This window comes from Solenopsis invicta, chromosome 7 (genome assembly GCF_016802725.1).
Source record: "Solenopsis invicta isolate M01_SB chromosome 7, UNIL_Sinv_3.0, whole genome shotgun sequence".
In the NCBI taxonomy this organism is placed as follows: Eukaryota; Metazoa; Arthropoda; class Insecta; order Hymenoptera; family Formicidae; genus Solenopsis; species Solenopsis invicta.
Genome location: NC_052670.1, coordinates 16,148,086 through 16,167,270, shown reverse-complemented (window position 1 = coordinate 16,167,270; position 19,185 = coordinate 16,148,086). Strand labels below are relative to the sequence as shown.

The 19,185-nt window shown below is 29.4% G+C and overlaps 1 protein-coding gene across 1 annotated transcript; it reads left to right on the top strand.

The window, feature by feature from the left end:
* The first annotated feature begins 988 nt into the window (after window positions 1-988).
* Window positions 989-18,758, top strand: LOC105199529 (homeobox protein SIX2). The gene is made up of 4 exons (XM_011166674.3): window positions 989-1,354; window positions 1,534-1,995; window positions 14,309-14,631; window positions 17,986-18,758. Exons 1-4 carry the CDS (start codon window positions 1,020-1,022, stop codon window positions 18,153-18,155), a joined length of 1,290 nt encoding a protein of 429 aa, XP_011164976.1. The 5' UTR covers window positions 989-1,019; the 3' UTR covers window positions 18,156-18,758.
* Window positions 18,759-19,185: the final 427 nt, after the last annotated feature.

Below are 19,185 nucleotides of genomic sequence, written 5' to 3'. Positions count from 1 at the left end.
CGAGTTCAGACTTGGTTTCAGACGCCACCGAAACTCAAGTTCAAAGTTATTTGCTTACAGTGCGGTAATTAAACACGATTTTGAAGGACAAGTAAATAATTATACGCGTAACGAGAATTTTTTTAATTGTTGATAAAGGGAAAATGATTGCGTCAAAGTGTAGATGAAAAATGAGAATTTACGTTAAAAATGGAATTGTAGTCGTTGTAATGATTGAAAAGTAATCATTGCGAATTCGGGCCGCTCTTCTGCGATGAAGTGTTTGGACCGTCGGATATATCGTGAGACCACAGTGATCGTTTAACGAGCATATAATTATTGTACACGTATCAAAAGTAAATTTCTTTTCTTAAGTTAAAGTTTGTCAACGTTTTTAAACTCTTGACTTGAAAAAATGTCGCAGCGTTGTTGGAGTAAACCTTGATGAATGGGAATGGAGTCGGGCATCGACATGAATGAAACGCGCGTGATTAAACAACCGTCGCGTCGACTTGTACGTTCGAATAACGGATGCTTACCTTCGTCATCAGTTATTCATCCGGTTGATCTATAAGACACAACGGTATCCGATTTGCCGAATGGCAAAGGCGGGAAAGTGAGTCTCTCTTGCAAGAATGTTGGCTGTAACTTCCAAACGTTTCACGATAAAAATTTCGCTTACGCCAGAAAATCCAGAGACGAGAACGTATAAAAGCTGAAAACACACAAACATCTATTGAAGAATGAAATAAACAGTAGAGTAATAAAGTAAATAAAACATATTATGCCCAAGTCAAGTTTTCAAACTTGACTGATGTGGACGAGTTGCGCGATAAATTGTTAATTTACGTTTCGTTTGAGACTTAACCGCATCTTAGTTCGCGATTTAAGATAAGTGATTGAACTGACTTGGAAAGGAAATCGCGGGGAAAGTTTGCGTCTTTGAAAACCTCTTGCGCTTGGGATCGGCGAATGAGCACGGAATCCTGTCTCCTGTCCGACACCTGGGTTCATGAGAGGCACCCAGCCACCAGCCAAGGATGTCGGATAGCTCGGATCAGCTGTCATCACCGAACAGCGACTGCAACAGCCAAATGGGCGTCGTGCATCGCAACGCCACCGCGCAATACAGCAGTACGTCGTCGATGTCCGGCCTCGGGCTGACTCATCATCCTCAAAATCTGACGCCGACGTCAAACGGCAGTCCGCAGTATTCCCAGGATCTTGTCACCTGTAACTCTGCCAGCGTAAACACCAACATCGGGAACATCAGCGGTCTCTCCCTTAGCAACGCTACCAATAACTTTACCCCCGAGCAGATATCCTGCATGTGCGAGGCGTTGTCGCAAAGCCAAGACATCGAGAGACTGGCCAGGTAACTCAAAAAGAACGCGTTTCGATTCACTTATATATTCTTTATTTATTTATTTAAAAATTATGTTTGTAAGATTTCTTATAAAAATTCTGTTCTTTTTACAAAATTATTAAGTTATAAAGTTATTTTACAAATTACCTTTGTATGACATCTGTTTAAAAAAATGATATTCGCATCAGATTTCTTTGGTCCCTGCCGCCTGGAGAACTATTGCGCGGAAATGAGAGCGTGCTAATGGCGCGTGCCGCCGTTGCCTTTCACCGTGGAGCTTATCACGAACTTTACTCGATTCTGGAGAGCCACCCTTTCTCGCCGCGTCGACACCCCGAGCTCCAGCAGATGTGGTTCAAGTCGCATTATCGCGAAGCTGAGAAAATCCGCGGCCGGCCATTGGGCGCCGTGGACAAGTATCGGCTACGCAAAAAGTATCCGCTACCAAAGACAATCTGGGACGGCGAAGAGACCGTGTACTGCTTCAAGGAGCGGTCGAGGAATGCTTTAAAGGAGTGCTATATGAGGAATCGATATCCCACGCCGGACGAGAAGAAGAATCTCGCGAAGAAAACTGGACTGACGCTGACTCAGGTGTCCAATTGGTTTAAGAATCGCCGACAGCGAGATCGCACGCCGCAAGCGAGAACGTGAGTAATGTATATGTATATAAATATTATAAATTTAAACGAACTCTTGAGAAGGTAAAAAAAATGATGCAAAAATTGAGAATATATTCAAATACGCACGATGGTTGCATGGAACTATTTAATCTGAAGTGATTTTCCTTTTGTATTAAAAATTAGAATTGATCGAATTACCGAATCTCATGTAGCAATTGCTTTTATTTATACAAGTCATTCCCAACTAGGGTTGCCATACAAAAATTTTCAAAACTAGTACTTGTAGGCCAAAAACCCTAGACTTTTCGCTCGCAATCCCAAACAGTTAATGAATAATTACTTCAAATGTAATTATTTATTAGAGCAGAATTACTTAGAGCAGAAAGCAATTTAAATTCGAAGATAAATAAAGAATATTCTTATTTAAAATAAATAATTTTATTATAAGTTTAAGATCTACGTGCATCTTGGTATTCTTAAAGTTACAATAAAAATAAATAAATATATAAAAAAATTTTTAAATCAACGTTAATAAAAAAAATAGATTACATTATTGGTTTCTATTTTGTAATTACATCATAAATCAGTCAAAAAATAACATTTTAATGTTAATTGACCATTAATTAGCTTGGATACCGTCAAGAAATCCCACGGGACATTCTATCCTGTTCCCGGATATTGTGTTCACAGAAAAAGACGGATGGCAACTTTCATAATAAGACTTCCGAAATTTTTAATCTGTATTTATATTTGTTTTCTTATTTCTAATTATTTATAATGCAAAATCTTCTATCGAGTGTCTTTTTTGGAAATAATGCAAAATTTATTTTACACAATAATTATCAAAATTGCTACTGTCCATTATTTTAACTTTTATTATCAGTTTGAAGTGGCAATCCTAATGGTTAATAGCATAATTCAGAATTTTTTAATCTAAGAGACTCATCCGTATTATTTTAACAATCATCGTCTTTTTATATCTAAACAACATTTTGGCAATCGTTTCAGATTGTGCATTTGTATTTCTTCATATAACGGCTCTATTTGTTATTATTAAATTCTATCAGTGTGCATACATTGAGAATAATGGTCACATTTAAGATCGAAATGTTTGACATTGTTATCAATTTATATTTTCTAATTTATACTTGCACGGACCAGTTTAATTAACAATCCTTTTTTATTATCTTTTAATTTTTAATCTATTGTGTCTAAAGTTAATATTGTTCTTCTAATTTTACTTTTTCTTTGTTTAGTGAGAAATTTAAAAAATATTTATAACTTGAAACAAGCGGGGTATATTTTGTTTCAATTATTTCCATGTAATCATCATTAATTTCTTTAAGTGAATAATTTGTTTTTTATATTTATCTTACATTTCCATGGTATTTTCGGCTTTTAGTAATAAAAAGTGTATATTCATTGAATACAACTGAATAAGACTTAACACTAAATAAAGCCCACTTTTGAATTTACCACTTTAAAACACGTTTTACGCCTATAGTATTCTTAATAGATATATCATAGAAAGTAGGTAAACAAGAGCTGTAAAATTAGAACCGACAGCAACGCGTTTCTTTGGTGCAAAAGAACTTGTGACAAAATCTGTGCATAAGCCCTTTATATAGAAAGCTGCAAAGTTTATTAAATGTTTATTTTATGATGTAATATAATATATTATAATATTATTCAACTTTCTAATAGAAAATAACGAATATACATATATATCGAGTTTTTAAATAAATATCTTTTTAGTTATAATGTACTTAAATAAGGACTACTTATATCGTTATTGTTATTTGTTATACGTAAGATTTTCATTAGAGGAGAACGATTTTAATACTGCTAATTTTGGAAAAATTAAGATTACATCCAAATGACTAGAAATATCCAAAGATTAAAAGATTAATTAAAGATAATTGTAATGTTTAACAATAGAGCAAAAACTGTAAAGAATTTTATTTTGACAAAACTGATCTAGAAGATAACTTTGTTTCATTTTTATTTTCACTCTATCTTCTATTTGGGTCTTAATATATTCATAAGTATATGTCTAAGTAAAAACATTTTTTTTGGTTATTTAAAAACATTTTATATAAAAAATATATTTTATTTTTGTGAGTGATTGAGGGAGAAAAATAAAGATTTTATTCTCACTTAATTTATTTCAATATTCAATATAAGTCCCCACAAATAGAGTGTTTAAAAAATAAAATTAATTAAGTGGGCCTGTTTCCTCGAATACGTAAACGCATGCACACATATTCACATAAAATATACTGCATTGTTTCAACATATGCCAGTTGTCGATGGGGGGTCTCTCCACATTCTTCTTACCTAAAGCAACAAGTGTCCCAACAGCCCAACATGTGTTCTCTTCGTTGATTCCGGATGTATAAATCATTCCACCTTACACTTTATACCTACTTTGCCTAATTTTCTTCGATCATTGACTTTTCCAAGATGCAAAATAGTAACTTTACTTTTTGGAATCTGGATATGGTAATTATACAATTCAGGAGTAGCATTAATTTGAAAACGATATGACTCACAGTCAGAAAATTCAACTTTTGAAACAAGTTTGACCTTATAAAAATTTTTATATAGATCAGATGAAAGAAAAATATAATTTTATAACATCTCACAACAAAAGTTAATTATATGTGCGAAAGACAGATTTTATTATTCTCAGTAATATATAATTATATGATTTCCAGTGAATATATATATGTAAATGAGGAGGGTTATATATTAATAAAATGGAATTTATTATTAAATCTTATATTCAAGGAAATATGAAGTGAGACACATCTAGTTGGCTTAGAGTATTCAATTTAATGTACAGATTCTTACGTTTTGCATCCATAGAAATGTTTACTGTTCGAGGTGATAATTCAACGCTGATATAATCCTAGAACATTCTTCGGAGAGCGAGTGTTGTTCAGTTCTCTTTTCCGCTCCGGGTGATTATCTAATCCGCGTGCTTATCTAATTAATGTCTGCGTCGTGTTGACGTCCTTTGTGACGATTATGAGTAGGGGGATAAGGTCTGACAGCTCTACGTAACACTAGGGTTGTTATGTTACGCGCGAGGTTCATTGGTAAACGATACACTCGGGAGAAAAGCGGTGAGAGAGACGTAGAAAAAAAAAACCGTAGACGGAGTCACGCTTAGATAATGCCGGACGCGTGTTCAGCCGTTTATTGACATAACAGGGGGCCGCAAATTACGATAAGATCACGCAGCGCAGACTTAATCTCTCAATCGAGACGCACGGGATCGAGAGCAAAATTCTCGAAGCGACGTATAAATTCTGTCGATCGAAGACCAAGAAGAATTTTTATTTAACGTTCTACATAATATTATAATAATTTAGCGTTACGTGAATAATAATACTTATAGGAAATTTATTTTCAAAATATATTATTCACTCATACAAATATATAATTGATATAATCAGATAAATTATAAAAGATAAAAAATTTTTTATTATAAAAGTATACATATATATGTATGTTATATCATTCCCGATTTATCCTTGTATTATTCTCGAAGAATATGTTTATCGCAAATACAAAAAAATATTATCACGGAAAGCACTCTTTTTCCTTTTTTTCTTTTAATAAAATTATTTTTAAAGAATATTTTCTTAATAATTGTCTTAAAATATATTTATCAGAAATTTAAAAAAAACTCATCATTTATATAAGTGATAAACTAAAAATTATATGCATTAAAATGTATGGAAAATATATGTAGAATATATGTGTAAAAAATATAATTTTCAAATACTCTTTCAAAGAATACTATAAAATTATATCAAAGAAACATCAGAATAATGAGCAAATCAAATTTTTGCTTTAATTTAATATTATTGAGTAAAGTGTTAAATTATTAGTATTTAGAACATATTTTGAATAAATTTTATGCTTATGATGAACTTATAATAGTGGAGGGTAATCTCTGAGTAAGTGTAAAAATTTAAGGGCATAATTTGTGGCTTATTTTATAAAGAAAAGATTTATATATGTCCTAAAGTCCTTTATTTTTTCAAAATACAGGGTACCAAAGTTGAAAAATAAAAATTTTAGAAATTTATAAAGCGCTTAGAGATATATTAATCAAATTCAGTGTGCTTATATGTGATATTAAGAATCATTTTTCAGTAAACCAATAAAACATTTTTAAATTTATCAGGAGCGTTCGTATGGATAACAATTAAACTTTTTTGAAATTAAAGAATAGCACGCTACTGTTTTTTTTTTTTGAAGTTTAAGAACTTTTAAAATTTCAAATTAAAACTCTACAAAAATTGCATCATGTATTTTATTAATGTAATTGACCGTTTTCAAATTAAAGTAATTTTTTTTGTCGAATAAAAGTACATTTTCTTTTTAGTTACTGTTGTATACTATTCTTTTTGTTTAGATGCTTTATTTTCTTTTTAGGTATTGTTTTTTTTTATCATTTTTTTATGTGTGATATCGATTTGTTTCATAATAAAAAGTGACTCTATTTACAATTTTAATTTCAATTTGTTACTTTAACTAAAAAATGGCTGATTGCATAAAAAAATACGAGTGGCAGTTTTGTAAAATTTTAGTTTAGATTAAAAAAAAAAATTGTTAAACTCTTGAAAAAATAACAATGGCGTATTAGTCTTCAATTTTAAAAACGTAATATAATTTTAATTATATTCATATATTGAGGAAAAAAAAGTTGTTAAATTGACTAAATTTTTTAATTTAAGTTTTTTCAGTTCAAGTATTATGTACTCACAACTTAAATACGTAAAATATTTAAACTTCAATTTCAGCATTTAACTTAAATATATAAAAACTTAATTGCATAAATACTTAAACTGGATAAAGTTAACAACTTTTTTTCTCAGTATACGGATCGGACGCTACTTCGCTTTTACGTATGTAAAAATTTTGCAAGATATCTCTCTTTAAAAATGTTTCGTAAAAATAATTTTCCTAGAGAGTGCATGTTCCAAAATAGATTCGTATTGACCTAATTTCACCTATATTAATTAGTAATCAGCTAGACCTTATATATTTCTCAAGCGCTTTGAGAGGAGAGGGACGAAATTAGCGCGGGGCACCGCCAGAATGGGTTCGTCAGAATGAAAAGGCAAGGGCCTAGCAGAAAGCGAATCGTGACCGCGGCTCCGTCGTAGCCATAACAACGCTGCGTTCACTCTCTGGTCCGTTTCTTTCTTCGTGCGCACGTAGAAACTGCGTATAACGCGCGCACCACCAGAAATTCACGCGAGCACGCACACCACGACTCTCTCGCGCGCGCGCGAGGATACGTGCGTTATACATATATGCGTTATATCGCTCGCCACCGTTCCTGCGCCAAGAGATTCGGCCGGTCAAATCTACCCTCTGAACAGTGTACAGCTTGCCTAATCTTGCTGAACTAATTGTAAGTATTTCTACTTACAATTAGTTGCATACAAATATTCTCCATTATTTTTTAGTTTCATGATTATTTGTATACACTATTTTTAAATGTAAATTTTAAAGGATTTGTAAAAAAATACATATTAAATGGAATCTTAATATTTTTGTTATAAACAATTACATTTATTGTTTATAACACTTGAATAATGTAGTTTTATTTTAATTTTTTATATTTCTATAATTTTTTAACAAAAATATAAATATTTATTATAATATGTATACGAATTTATACTTTATATTTACAAACAAATCTTGGGATTTCTCGACTCTGAAATTAAAAAAAGAATTTATTATTTTATATTATTATAATTACTTATTTTTACATCCAGAAAAGCTTAAAAAGCGGACATGATCAAAACTTCCTATATGCGAATGTAATGTATATCATTAATTTAGCGGGATAAAAGTAAGCTACTTGGTTTCATGCAAATATTATGCACTATTATTTAGTTTTGTGATTATTTATATTATTATATATATTAACTTTAAATTGTGAATCGTCAAATTCTAATTTTAACGAAATTTTACAAACAGCTTGCAGCTTACATAAACAGATGAAATTGGAAAGTATTAGTTGTGTTAAAATGTTTAAAATGTTTTTAAAACTCTAATAAGGGATAAAACCATTCTTTATTAGTAAAATAAATTTTAGTCTTTTTCTTGTTATATCTCGACAAGTAATCAAAATATAAAAAAAAATTTTATACAAATTTTTTTAAATAATAAATTACTAGAGCAATAATATTTTAATTGTAATATAATTATTAGAAAATACTATTAATAAAATAATAATAAATGTAATAATAATTAAATAATAATAATAAAATATTAAATAATTATTATTTTCAAAAATTCTTTTAATATTATTGATGTGGATAAATGAAATGTAATTTTATTATAAAATTTTTTATAAAATTTTTTTATACCGTTTATAGTTTTCGATATAACAAAACAGCTGAAAATTGCTTTATTAAAAAAAATTCTTATACACCCGTTAAAATCGTCTTACAGTCGCAATTGATATTTTATAAATTTTTCTATTTATTTCAACACAAAGTTTCGTTAAAATTAGAATTTGACGCTTCATGAGATTATAACTAATTTACTTTTAAAAATTAAAAAAAATTATTTTTAATATTTATTTTAAAAATTATTATTGATGCGTGGAAAAATAATAACAATTTTATTATAAAACTTTTGTGTAAAGTTTTTTTTATCTCTTAAATGCTTTTTGAGATATAACCAAATAAGCTAAAAATCACCTTTACTATATAAAAGGATGGCTCCACATCCTTTAAAAGAGTTTTTAACCGCACTGATATTTTTTAAATTAATTTATTTATATAAGCTATACAAAATGCCATTAAAATTAGAATTTGATACTTTGCAAAATTCTCTTGTAAATAAAAATTGAGTTAGATTAGTGTCAAACAGTACAATGTGCGCTCTTTTGATCGTTTCGCTTTAATGTTTATCATGGTGTAAAAAAATAAGAGATGCTTTGCATTTAGTTGCACAAGCCGACACTTGTGTTGTACTATTTCTTTTTCTATTTATTAATTAACAAAGATAGAACTATATGCAAATAATTTGTATCACTAAATGGAAAACACTCAAAGTATGTTCGTACCGAGAACGTATTTTTAAATTGTTCTGAGTATTGTATCAGTCCATTTTTAAATTTCTGAGTAATGTGTTGGTTGAAATTGTCACCACAATGTAGCCGTTGTTGGAACAAAAGCTTATTAGCTGTTCAGAAATGTGTGCAGTAGCACCTTATTTTCTTTCCATTATGGTGTTTGTTATTCGTATACAATTTTTCTCACTCCGAGCGACTTGTGTGTAATATTTTTTAATTAATACAAGTTTTTCAGTTGGAAATAAAGTAGTACAGACTTTAAGTTTAACATACATTTGGCTTTCAAAGATAATAGGCACAATTTGTAGATTAAAAAATTTTAAGCTTGGTCTGTGATAAAAATATGCAAAATAAACAATATAAATTAAAATCTCTTCAAATAAAAATTCGATAAAAACAACCAGCAAGAGAGGATGAAAACGCTCAATTCAACATTAAGTTGAATAATTATTTTATTTTAAATAAAAAAATTTATTAAAATCACAATACATTTTCAATCTTACTTGGTTTTCTTTAGTCGTAAATATAAAAAAATTAAATAACGTAAAATTTCAATTATTTAAAAACATATTATTTGGTAGACCAGTTAGAAACTCTAACACTGTTAGCGACAACAAATAATCAGTCATGTACAATTTTTTGATACAATACAATTTTTCTTCACACATTTTATAATAGATATACGAATTATTTAAATATACTTCAGCATTACGTACGAACGGAAAAACATTCCGCTATTTAACTCGTGACTGATCGCTTCTCTTAACTTGAATATCTGCTCAGAAAGATTTAATGGTTTTATTTTCATGGTCAGGTCATTTGCTTGTATTGGAAGGATCTATTATGTTGATCAATATGTATATTACCGATATGTTTGCGATTCATAACGGACAGAATAACTCATTTGTAAAAACTTGATTGAAGCAGCTATGTTGCTTTTTGTTACTTTTAATTGATTTATCGAATTAATTATGTTTATACAATTAAACAAAATTTTACGTATTTAATTTTTTTATATCTACGCGACTAATGGAGACCGTGAACTTTTTTATTAAAAATATAATTGATGTTGAATTAAGCATTTCCATCCTCGCTGAATTGCTCGTTGTGGCTTTTATCAAATTTTTTATTTGTTTTCGTATTGACGAGTTTTATTTTTTTATTGGTAAATTTTCTTCGTTTAAGTTATTTATAAATCAGTTTACCAATTCCTATAACATTTTTCAGTAAAAGAATTTTATATTTTTGCCTAGAAAATATTTCAAAAATGAATTCAACGTAAAAGAGATCTTCAACATAATTTTTTTCTGACCTTTCACTACTCTGAATTATATGCTGGACGATTTTTAGATTCAAGGGAGATCGTTCGATAACATTCTCGTAACATCCAACTCTCCTCTCCCTTGCTTTCGAGAGAAAACAATTCTTTTCTTGGTGGCAGAAGACCAAGTTGAACTTCCTCCCCTTTTCTCGTCCTTAATGTTCTCCTGCCTCTCGCCGAAGGCTCTAGGAAAAGGAAACGCGACGCCCCATTACCGTTTTATGACGCAGCTTCGGTTACATCTCCCGTTTCACCATTGAGCTGTTCGCACTACCAATAGTTTACTACATAAAGGCCACGGCCGGCCCTCCGCCGCTACCTCGATTTATCTTCGCGTGTGCCGCGCAAGAACGAGGACGCGCCTTCTTCCTCGTTAGATCGAGGACTATGGTCTCTACACCAAGAGTGTGAAAACACTTCGGCATCGCGGTGTTAACACTAAACACGATTATGTCTTTCGAATGTCACAGTATGTTTCTATTAACACTCAAGTTCATCTACAATGAAGGCTCAATATGGAGTTCAATGTATCGAATCGCGCTAATACAAAATCGCTGATGCATTCCGATCGATCTTTTATATCTACAAGTTACTGAAACTCCCATACGATACACTTAAAAATTAGACTCATAATTTCTAGAAAAGATTAGAGTCGTAAAATGTACAAATCTTTCGAGTTAACGTAGGCGACATTAATAGCCTCTCCGAAATATTATCGGCAAGCTCTAAACACAAGTCTTAAAATCTCCCTCTCTCCCCTATCCGTCCCATGACGGTCTAGACTCCCATTCGTCAGGACGGAGAAAGGGACTCGAGATGCAGGGCGTTAGGGTAAGCGTAGGGCGTATTCCTTTAAATCCGGACCTTGAGGCGCGACCATAAAAATGCGCGGTCCGACGTTCGCGTTAGACGGAGGACGCGGGTGCGGGAGAGAGCGTTCTGCAGCGGCCAAACCATGGTCATGGGCGGAGCGGTGGTCACACATGGGACCACTGTGAACCGTATGTGCGTGCTGTGCGCACGCATACAACTCGTTTGCGCGCGCGGCTTTCGCGGTTCATTTTCACGGCGGCAACGTAGAACATTCCGCCGAACAATACTCGACAAAAGTTGGGCCTTGTCATTATTGTTATTGAGAGGCTTCCGGCCTTCCTTTCGGCTTACTTTAAATGTGACTGTCATAGTGTGACAAAAAATGTCGGAACTAGCCCACATATATATGTACGTTTCTCCTAAATATATTTGCGTTGACCTGAAATGCGTTGACCCTACTGACCGTACTTGACCCTATTGACTCTTAAATTGATGATTTTTTTCTACTCTTCTGGCGACTTAAAAGACAATGGTGGCCACATGCATCATGTTTTTAAGTAGCGAACCGAGAAAATAAGGCACTTTTTTATATAGATAAAAATGGAGATTTATGAGCATCCCGAGAGTCATAACTATCGCGATTGTTTCTCCGTCAGTAATTCGAGTGTTTCTTTCGTTTCTAAAACAATTTTATTTCTTTAGACAGTTGACTTTTTAACTCTGCTGAGCACTTCATTAACGAGCGTTGATTTTTAACTTTGACAGTAGGTACAGCAAATCTTTAGGCTTTTGTTTTAAGCTCCTTATACACTGCCTTAACCTGGAAGCATTTTAAGCTGAACAAAAGTCATCGTGATATTGAAATGGTTGAAAATAATTAGTCATTTTTCGATCATTATTTATTTTAAGATTATTTTGACTTGTTGATCTGCTTGGGTAGTCGCTTGAGGTAATTTTTACATCTTAATAACGAGAGAATGAAATTCAGTACAGTAGTTTTTATTACTAATCGAGAATCTCTACCTACCTTTTTATTTCTCTTAATTAAAAAAATATATTTTGTATATATTTATATTTAAAATTTGTATATATGTATAATAATCTTTCTCAAACAAATTATAGAACAGATGATTGTTTTCGCACAAAAAATACGTAGCTATTTTCATTAAGCTGTAATCCTTAAGCCATTAATAAGCTGGTCATTATAAGTATATTTATTTTTTTAGATTTTACTTTAATATTAATTATATTTACAGAATTAAAATATTATTGTTATAAATATATAAAAATTATAAATATATAATAAAAAATAAATATTATTGTTATTGTATAATGCTGAATTAAATTTGATAAAGTTAGTCAAATAAGTGGTATGCCATTCAATGTGTTAAAAATCGTTAAATTGTGTGGCTTTTAATAAAAAAAATTTATAGCTTATGTAAAAATATTAAAATTTACAAAAATTTGTATAAATAATAAAAACGTACTTATGCAATTAAATGGAATAATTAAATATTAATCTCTGATATCAATTTATAGCAATAATTTGTAGAATTCGAATAGACTCTGCACCAGTGTGCATTAATGCACATTAATGCCGTTGTTTATTGTTCTAATCTAATAATAAGTATAAAAATAAAATGTAAATGTCTTAAATAATAAAAGGGTGATAATTATTTAAAAATTAACTAGGTAATAATTAATTAAAAGTTAATTAAGTAATAATTAGTTAAAAAGTAAAAAATTAAATAATAAAGTTAGAAAGTTGATGTCTTTTAATTCAATTTTAAATGAGTTAATTTTAACTAGTCATTTGTAAAACAAAAAAAACTTTAACTTATTAATATTTTTAAATTTAAAAGTATATCTCTCTGTGTGTGTGGGTGTGTGTGTGTGCAAATAAAAAAAATGTATTTCTATATAAAAAAAACAATATTTTTTTTGTTATTTCATATGATTTAGACATTAAACATTAAATTTATTTAATGATCTATATTATATTTGTTATTTAGAGTAATCTAATTTTGAATAATTATGACTTTCTAATTTAATATAAATTTAATGTTTTTCAATATTAATTCCTGTAATTTAATTTAATTTAATCTTAACGCAACACGCTTTTAATTGAGTTAGTTTTCTGTTAGTAAATTTTCTTTTATATAATTAAATTAATTTTCATAGTTAAAATCAGGAAAAGGTTAACAACAAGTATAGCAGATCTTAAGGAATCAAATTATAATTTTATAGATAATTTTATATACATTTTCTAGTTCTTTGAACTGCGCTTCGCATATTCGTCAGCTTTGAAACGCAAAACTCTTAAGTTAAGAAAAGTAATAACACAATATTAAATTGATAATAAATTATTAATACTGATACTAAGACCTTGCGTGGAATAGAGGAATATTAGATATTAGGAATAGGAATTAAAATTTTATATATGTAGAATCAGTTTCTTCCATAAATACTATATACTAATTCATTTGGTACCTTGTATGACACATTTATGTTTTACGTTCTATTCATATCCATTGTGCATTACATTTAATGTTTAAGGAAACTAATTTTAAAATTTTAATTTCTATTCCTAACATTTAATATTCTTTTATTGTACGCAGGGCTTAACAAGCAATCCCTATCTAAAAGACTGCAAAGAATTTATTGTAAAAAATTTTTCAGCCAAGATTTGAACCTGGATAGTTCTATACATTTCGTACGGACGTCTTAGCTAATTCATTAATTTATTTTATAAGCCATTAATTTTAATTTTAATTAGTTTTATGGAAATCTAAACTTATCCAACTCTGGATAAAATATTTATTTTTATACACATTATGATTAAGAACGGGGTTATTTCAAGGTTTAACCTGTTTTTTAGTATTTATATTAATCTCGTATTTTTACGTTGATTTGTGTATGACAACTTTAACATACACCTAATGCACACTAATACATCCAATTAAATTCTATTAATTCATTTAATTGTGAATTACAAGATAGATTTATTTGACTAAGAGGTCACATGCATATGTGTGCAAAATACATTTTCGAAGGTTTTAGCGAATAATTTTTAATATAAAACAATTTATTTATAGGGATATGCTACCACTAAATTGTCAAGGCACGACCAATAGCACAATTAGCAGCTCAGTGAGCAACGGTGGTAGCATGCAATCTTTGCAGAGTATCGATTCCGATAGTCCGAATCTCGCAATGTCACCCCTCTCAACAATGGGCATGTCGCCGGTCACGATGACTCCATGTAGCCCGATGGGCATGAGTCCCATGGGCCCTCATCATGGCTATGCAACTCCTGTTACCCCATCGCCTGTTCATACCGCACATCCCCATAATGGCGGATTGAGTCCTATGAACGACGTTAAGACCTTGTGTTATGGACGCAGTGTGTACGACACAGGTAAATTACAAAACATTTCAAAAAATATTAAATGGAGAAATCTTATCGAACGCTTATACATATAATAATTTATGTGTTTATGTATTTTTAATTTAATTTTATATAATATAACATTAACTTAAGACGACAGAACTTTTTTAAACCTATCTATAAAACTTGATTTTAATTTTGTAATTTTTTATCTTTACATAATTTCTAGAGTTAATATAGAAGCATCCCTTTCTAGATTTCTACTTATGATAGAATTACATTCCGAATCTTTGTATCGAATCGAATTGATCGAATAGCAATACAGTAAGTGGGCTAAGTTGCTATTATACATATTAAATTATTGCTATATAATTGCTATATATATATAAAATTATTTAATATATATTTATATAATTATATAAACCAATATTATAGAAACAATTATATTCTAAAAAAATAATATTGTTTTGTCATTTTTTAAATAGAGGTTTATAATTGTTTGTATATCGTATGTAATCAATAATATTAAATAGAAGAAAGGCTATAATTGTAATAACAAGATCTTGGAGCTGAAATAATATTTCATATGTGATTTTTACATACAATTTCCAATTCAATCAACTGCGAGCCGTTACTTTCAGTTTCAAATGTTCGAATGAATTGAAAACTGTAAAAGTTACAAGTAAAGTATTATTTCAGCACTAATTGTAAGATTTTTCTATGACCGTGATAGTCATTTGTCTATTTAATTTATTGTATACAAATTATGATTTTGAATTTATATTGTAAATAATATTATATACAGGATGTCAGATGAAGTTCGGCCGTGGTCTCGTGGATTGATAAAGCAAGTCAAACTGAGCAAAAAATGTCCTGTACCATTTTTCAATATTTGCAATAGTTACTGAGATAAAAATTAATAAAGTCGGAAAATAAGCGCGTACTTTCTCTACCCATTGCATGTGGGACCACCCGTCGCGCTCATTTACCGACTTTACTAATTTCTATCTCGATAACTACTATTACTACTATGTATTAAAAAATGGTACAGGACTCAGTTTGACTTGCTCTATCAACCCACGAGACCACGGGCGAACTTTATTTGACACCCTGTATACATAACAAGGTTATCCATAATGGTTGAAACAACTATTTACCATAAGAGATGACTTACCAACTGCACTCCATGTAATTTACGGAGTGAAGTCAGTAAGTCATCTCTCATGGTAAATAGTTGTTTCAACCATTATGGATCACTCTGTATATATAATATATTTTAGGAATATAGTTCTTAATTTTGATTTCCGCACTTAATATTGATTTCCTAAAATATTAGATATTAATTTCATAATATTTGTTATTATGAAATTAATATCTAATATTTTAACATAGACTTAATTTTAATAAATTATTAAAAACAATATTTTTATCTTAAAAGTATAGTTCTTTTAATATAATATTTAGCAACATAAAAGTAGTATTATAAAATTATTTAATGTAAATTAGGAAACAAAACGTACATAAATAGCTTCATTATAATTTACTAGTTCATTTTTAATCAACTTACCAATATTTAAGTAATTTGCCATTTTTAATTAATTTACCGATTGTAAGTCCAAAAATTCGTAAGTTGAGATTGTCGTAAATAGAGGGATACTTGTATAAAAGAATTATATAATATTAGTATTTTTTAAAATATTATTCAACCCAAGTAAAAATTTTTCTCAGAATTTTTCATATTTAAATTTTTGAAAAAAATATTTTAAATTTTTTCAGATTTTTAAATCTTTTTCAGAAATTATAAAATAAAACAATTTTAGAATACGTAAAAATTTACATGTATGAAGATTTCTAAAGAAAATGGAGATTTTTTCACATATATCTTTTCAAATTTTTTGAATTTTATGATTTCAAAGTTATGGAATGATTCTCAGAATATATTCAAATTCGCATATATAAAAATTTCTAAAAAAGATGCAGACTTTCTTATATCTACATATTTTTCAGATTTTATTTCTTCACACATTTCTTCAGAAATTATAGAATAAGAAATTTTTAGATTATATACATATATCAGAATTTACGTATATAAATATTTCTAGGAAAGATGTAGACTTTTTTATATATATTTTTTTAAATGATTTAAAAGATACTTTTTTTATAATTAAAAAACTACATTGGATAGAATAGAAGATCCAATATTATTACATTTCTCAACTATGTGAATTTTAATGAAAAGATACAAATATTTTGAGGTGAGCTATTATAAAATTGTGCTCTAAAGTTAAAGTAAATAAAGTATTTCAACACTGTCTATATATATTTGATACAGTATATATATCTCCTTGATACAATGTATATATTAAAATACAATAAATAAAAGGACTCTCGAAATTAAATAAATTGATAAAGGGCTAATGAGAGTCAGGTCGCTAGTGTTGATGCGTGTAATTTTGTGTTTATTCAATATAATTTAAAAAGTTTGAACGTTTCGACTCATCGGTTTCGGGTCATCCTCAGCCAAAAAACTCATTATTTAAATATATATTTATTTTTAACCATTCGATCCCGTCGCCGAAACTGCTTATTCTAACAGAGAGAAGTATCGCTTTGACTGTGACACAGACGAGAAATATCTGTACGACGCTTTTAAGAGATTTTTATTTCACAGTGTCTTGATAATGTCATCAATTGTGTATCTAATCATTAATTTGTTCTTGCGCTTTTACTATGAATCCATTCCTTGCTTCACATGGTAAGTATTAAAAACATCGCAGATTGTTAATCTTTGTAACGTATATACTTTATGGTTGGTCATCATTCTTTAGAATTTTAACTCGGATGACCACCTGAATGTGACATTCTAAGAACATTGACTACGCCATGTGAAGTGGAAGCTTTTTGATTATGACCTATTTTTTGTTGAGGATGACCCGAAACCGGATCGAAACGTTCGAACCTTTTAAATTAAACTGAATAAACACAGAATTACACGCACCAACACCAACGTCCTGACTCTCATTAGCTCTTTATCAATTTATATATATTAAATACTAGTACAAATACTTGTATCTTTAATAGTTTAAATTAATTTAATAGTTAAAATTGATTTAAATATCCTTATTTGAATATTTTAGATATTGTATTAATCTGAAGAAATCTGAAAATTAGATTATTTCTTATTATTTTTTTTTAAACTATTTCTAAAAATTGTTTTAATTTATTTAAAAAATTAGAGAAATTTTCTGAAAACATAAAATTTATACAGAAATTCTACAGAAAATGTGAAAAATTATATAAAAAATTCTGAAGAAACTTTTACTTGGAAAAATTCCTGTTTTTCAATTTTCATTATTCTAATTTATAATATTCTAAATTTGTAAGGTAAAGACGTGGAGCAAAGCTCGGTTTATTACTCCAGCCATTCCAGTATGCACCATCAGTATTATCAGCAGACCCATCATCAGATGATGTCTAGCTCCCATCATCATCATCATCATCAACAGAGCGTGCCGGCAGGTTACGAGATCATGCTACCGCCACCTTCTATGTGACTAACAGATTATGATGATGATCGAAGTAATCAAGGTCTTCATGGTCAGAGCGATGACATGGTGACACGTATACACGCCTTCGCCTGATCTCTACGCTTCTTCTTTCGTTTCGGTTCCAATCGCATGCAATAAAAAAAGACGTGTGGATGCTGACAAAACAATTATTTTATTAAGCAGATGATATAATATCGTTTCGAATTCCCTGCCCAAAAAATGTTTACTTAAAAAAGTGTATACTGAAACTTTTTACACGCGTTATATGCAAATTATAATTTTTTAATGTCACGTTCAAACAAATATAAGTTTCTATAATTTTATAATTTAAAGAATTTATAAGAGATATGAGACGCTGATATTGCATCGATTTAAAAAATGGGAAGGTATCCTGGGAGAAGTAGAATTGGTATCGAATAGATTCGATGTTGAAATCAAATTGATATCATTTCTATGTCGATTCGGTACATCATTTCTCACATAGATATACTGAGTTTTTCAAATAATTTACACACACACACACACATACATACATATATATATATATATATATATATATATATATATACATATACATGTATATATGTATAAGCAATGAAACAAGATGAAAGAAGATATATCGTATATATGTTATATGAGATCTGAAATTTTTATTAAATGATTTTTATTAATTACTATAATTTTTATTAATTATTTATTAATAATTTTATAATATTAATATTGTTATTAATGTTAATAACAGTATTAATATACAACTATACATGATATTGTAATTATAAAATCACAGCTGTAAAATAAAATATAAATCGATGTTTATATTAATCTGTCATCGTTTTCCACTTTTAATATCAGCTTTAAATAAATCTTTTTCAATGAAAATTAATCATGTAAAATATGACATAATGCGTTACGCGTGCAAATTTTTAAATGCAACCAAATGCTATATGGAATAAATAAATCATGGAAATCATGGGAACGAAAACGTTTAATGACGAGATGAAAATATAAAAGACTTGGGGGTGGGGAAGCTGAAAAA

Bases quoted from the DNA above. Each gene is read 5' to 3' on its own strand.
- LOC105199529 (XM_011166674.3), top strand. From the start codon at position 1,020: ATGTCGGATAGCTCGGATCAGCTGTCATCACCGAACAGCGACTGCAAC. The intron at 1,996-14,308 runs GTGAGTAATGTA...ATTTATTTATAG, and splicing joins CGCACGCCGCAAGCGAGAAC to GGATATGCTACCACTAAATT. The intron at 14,632-17,985 runs GTAAATTACAAA...TAAATTTGTAAG, and splicing joins ACGCAGTGTGTACGACACAG to GTAAAGACGTGGAGCAAAGC.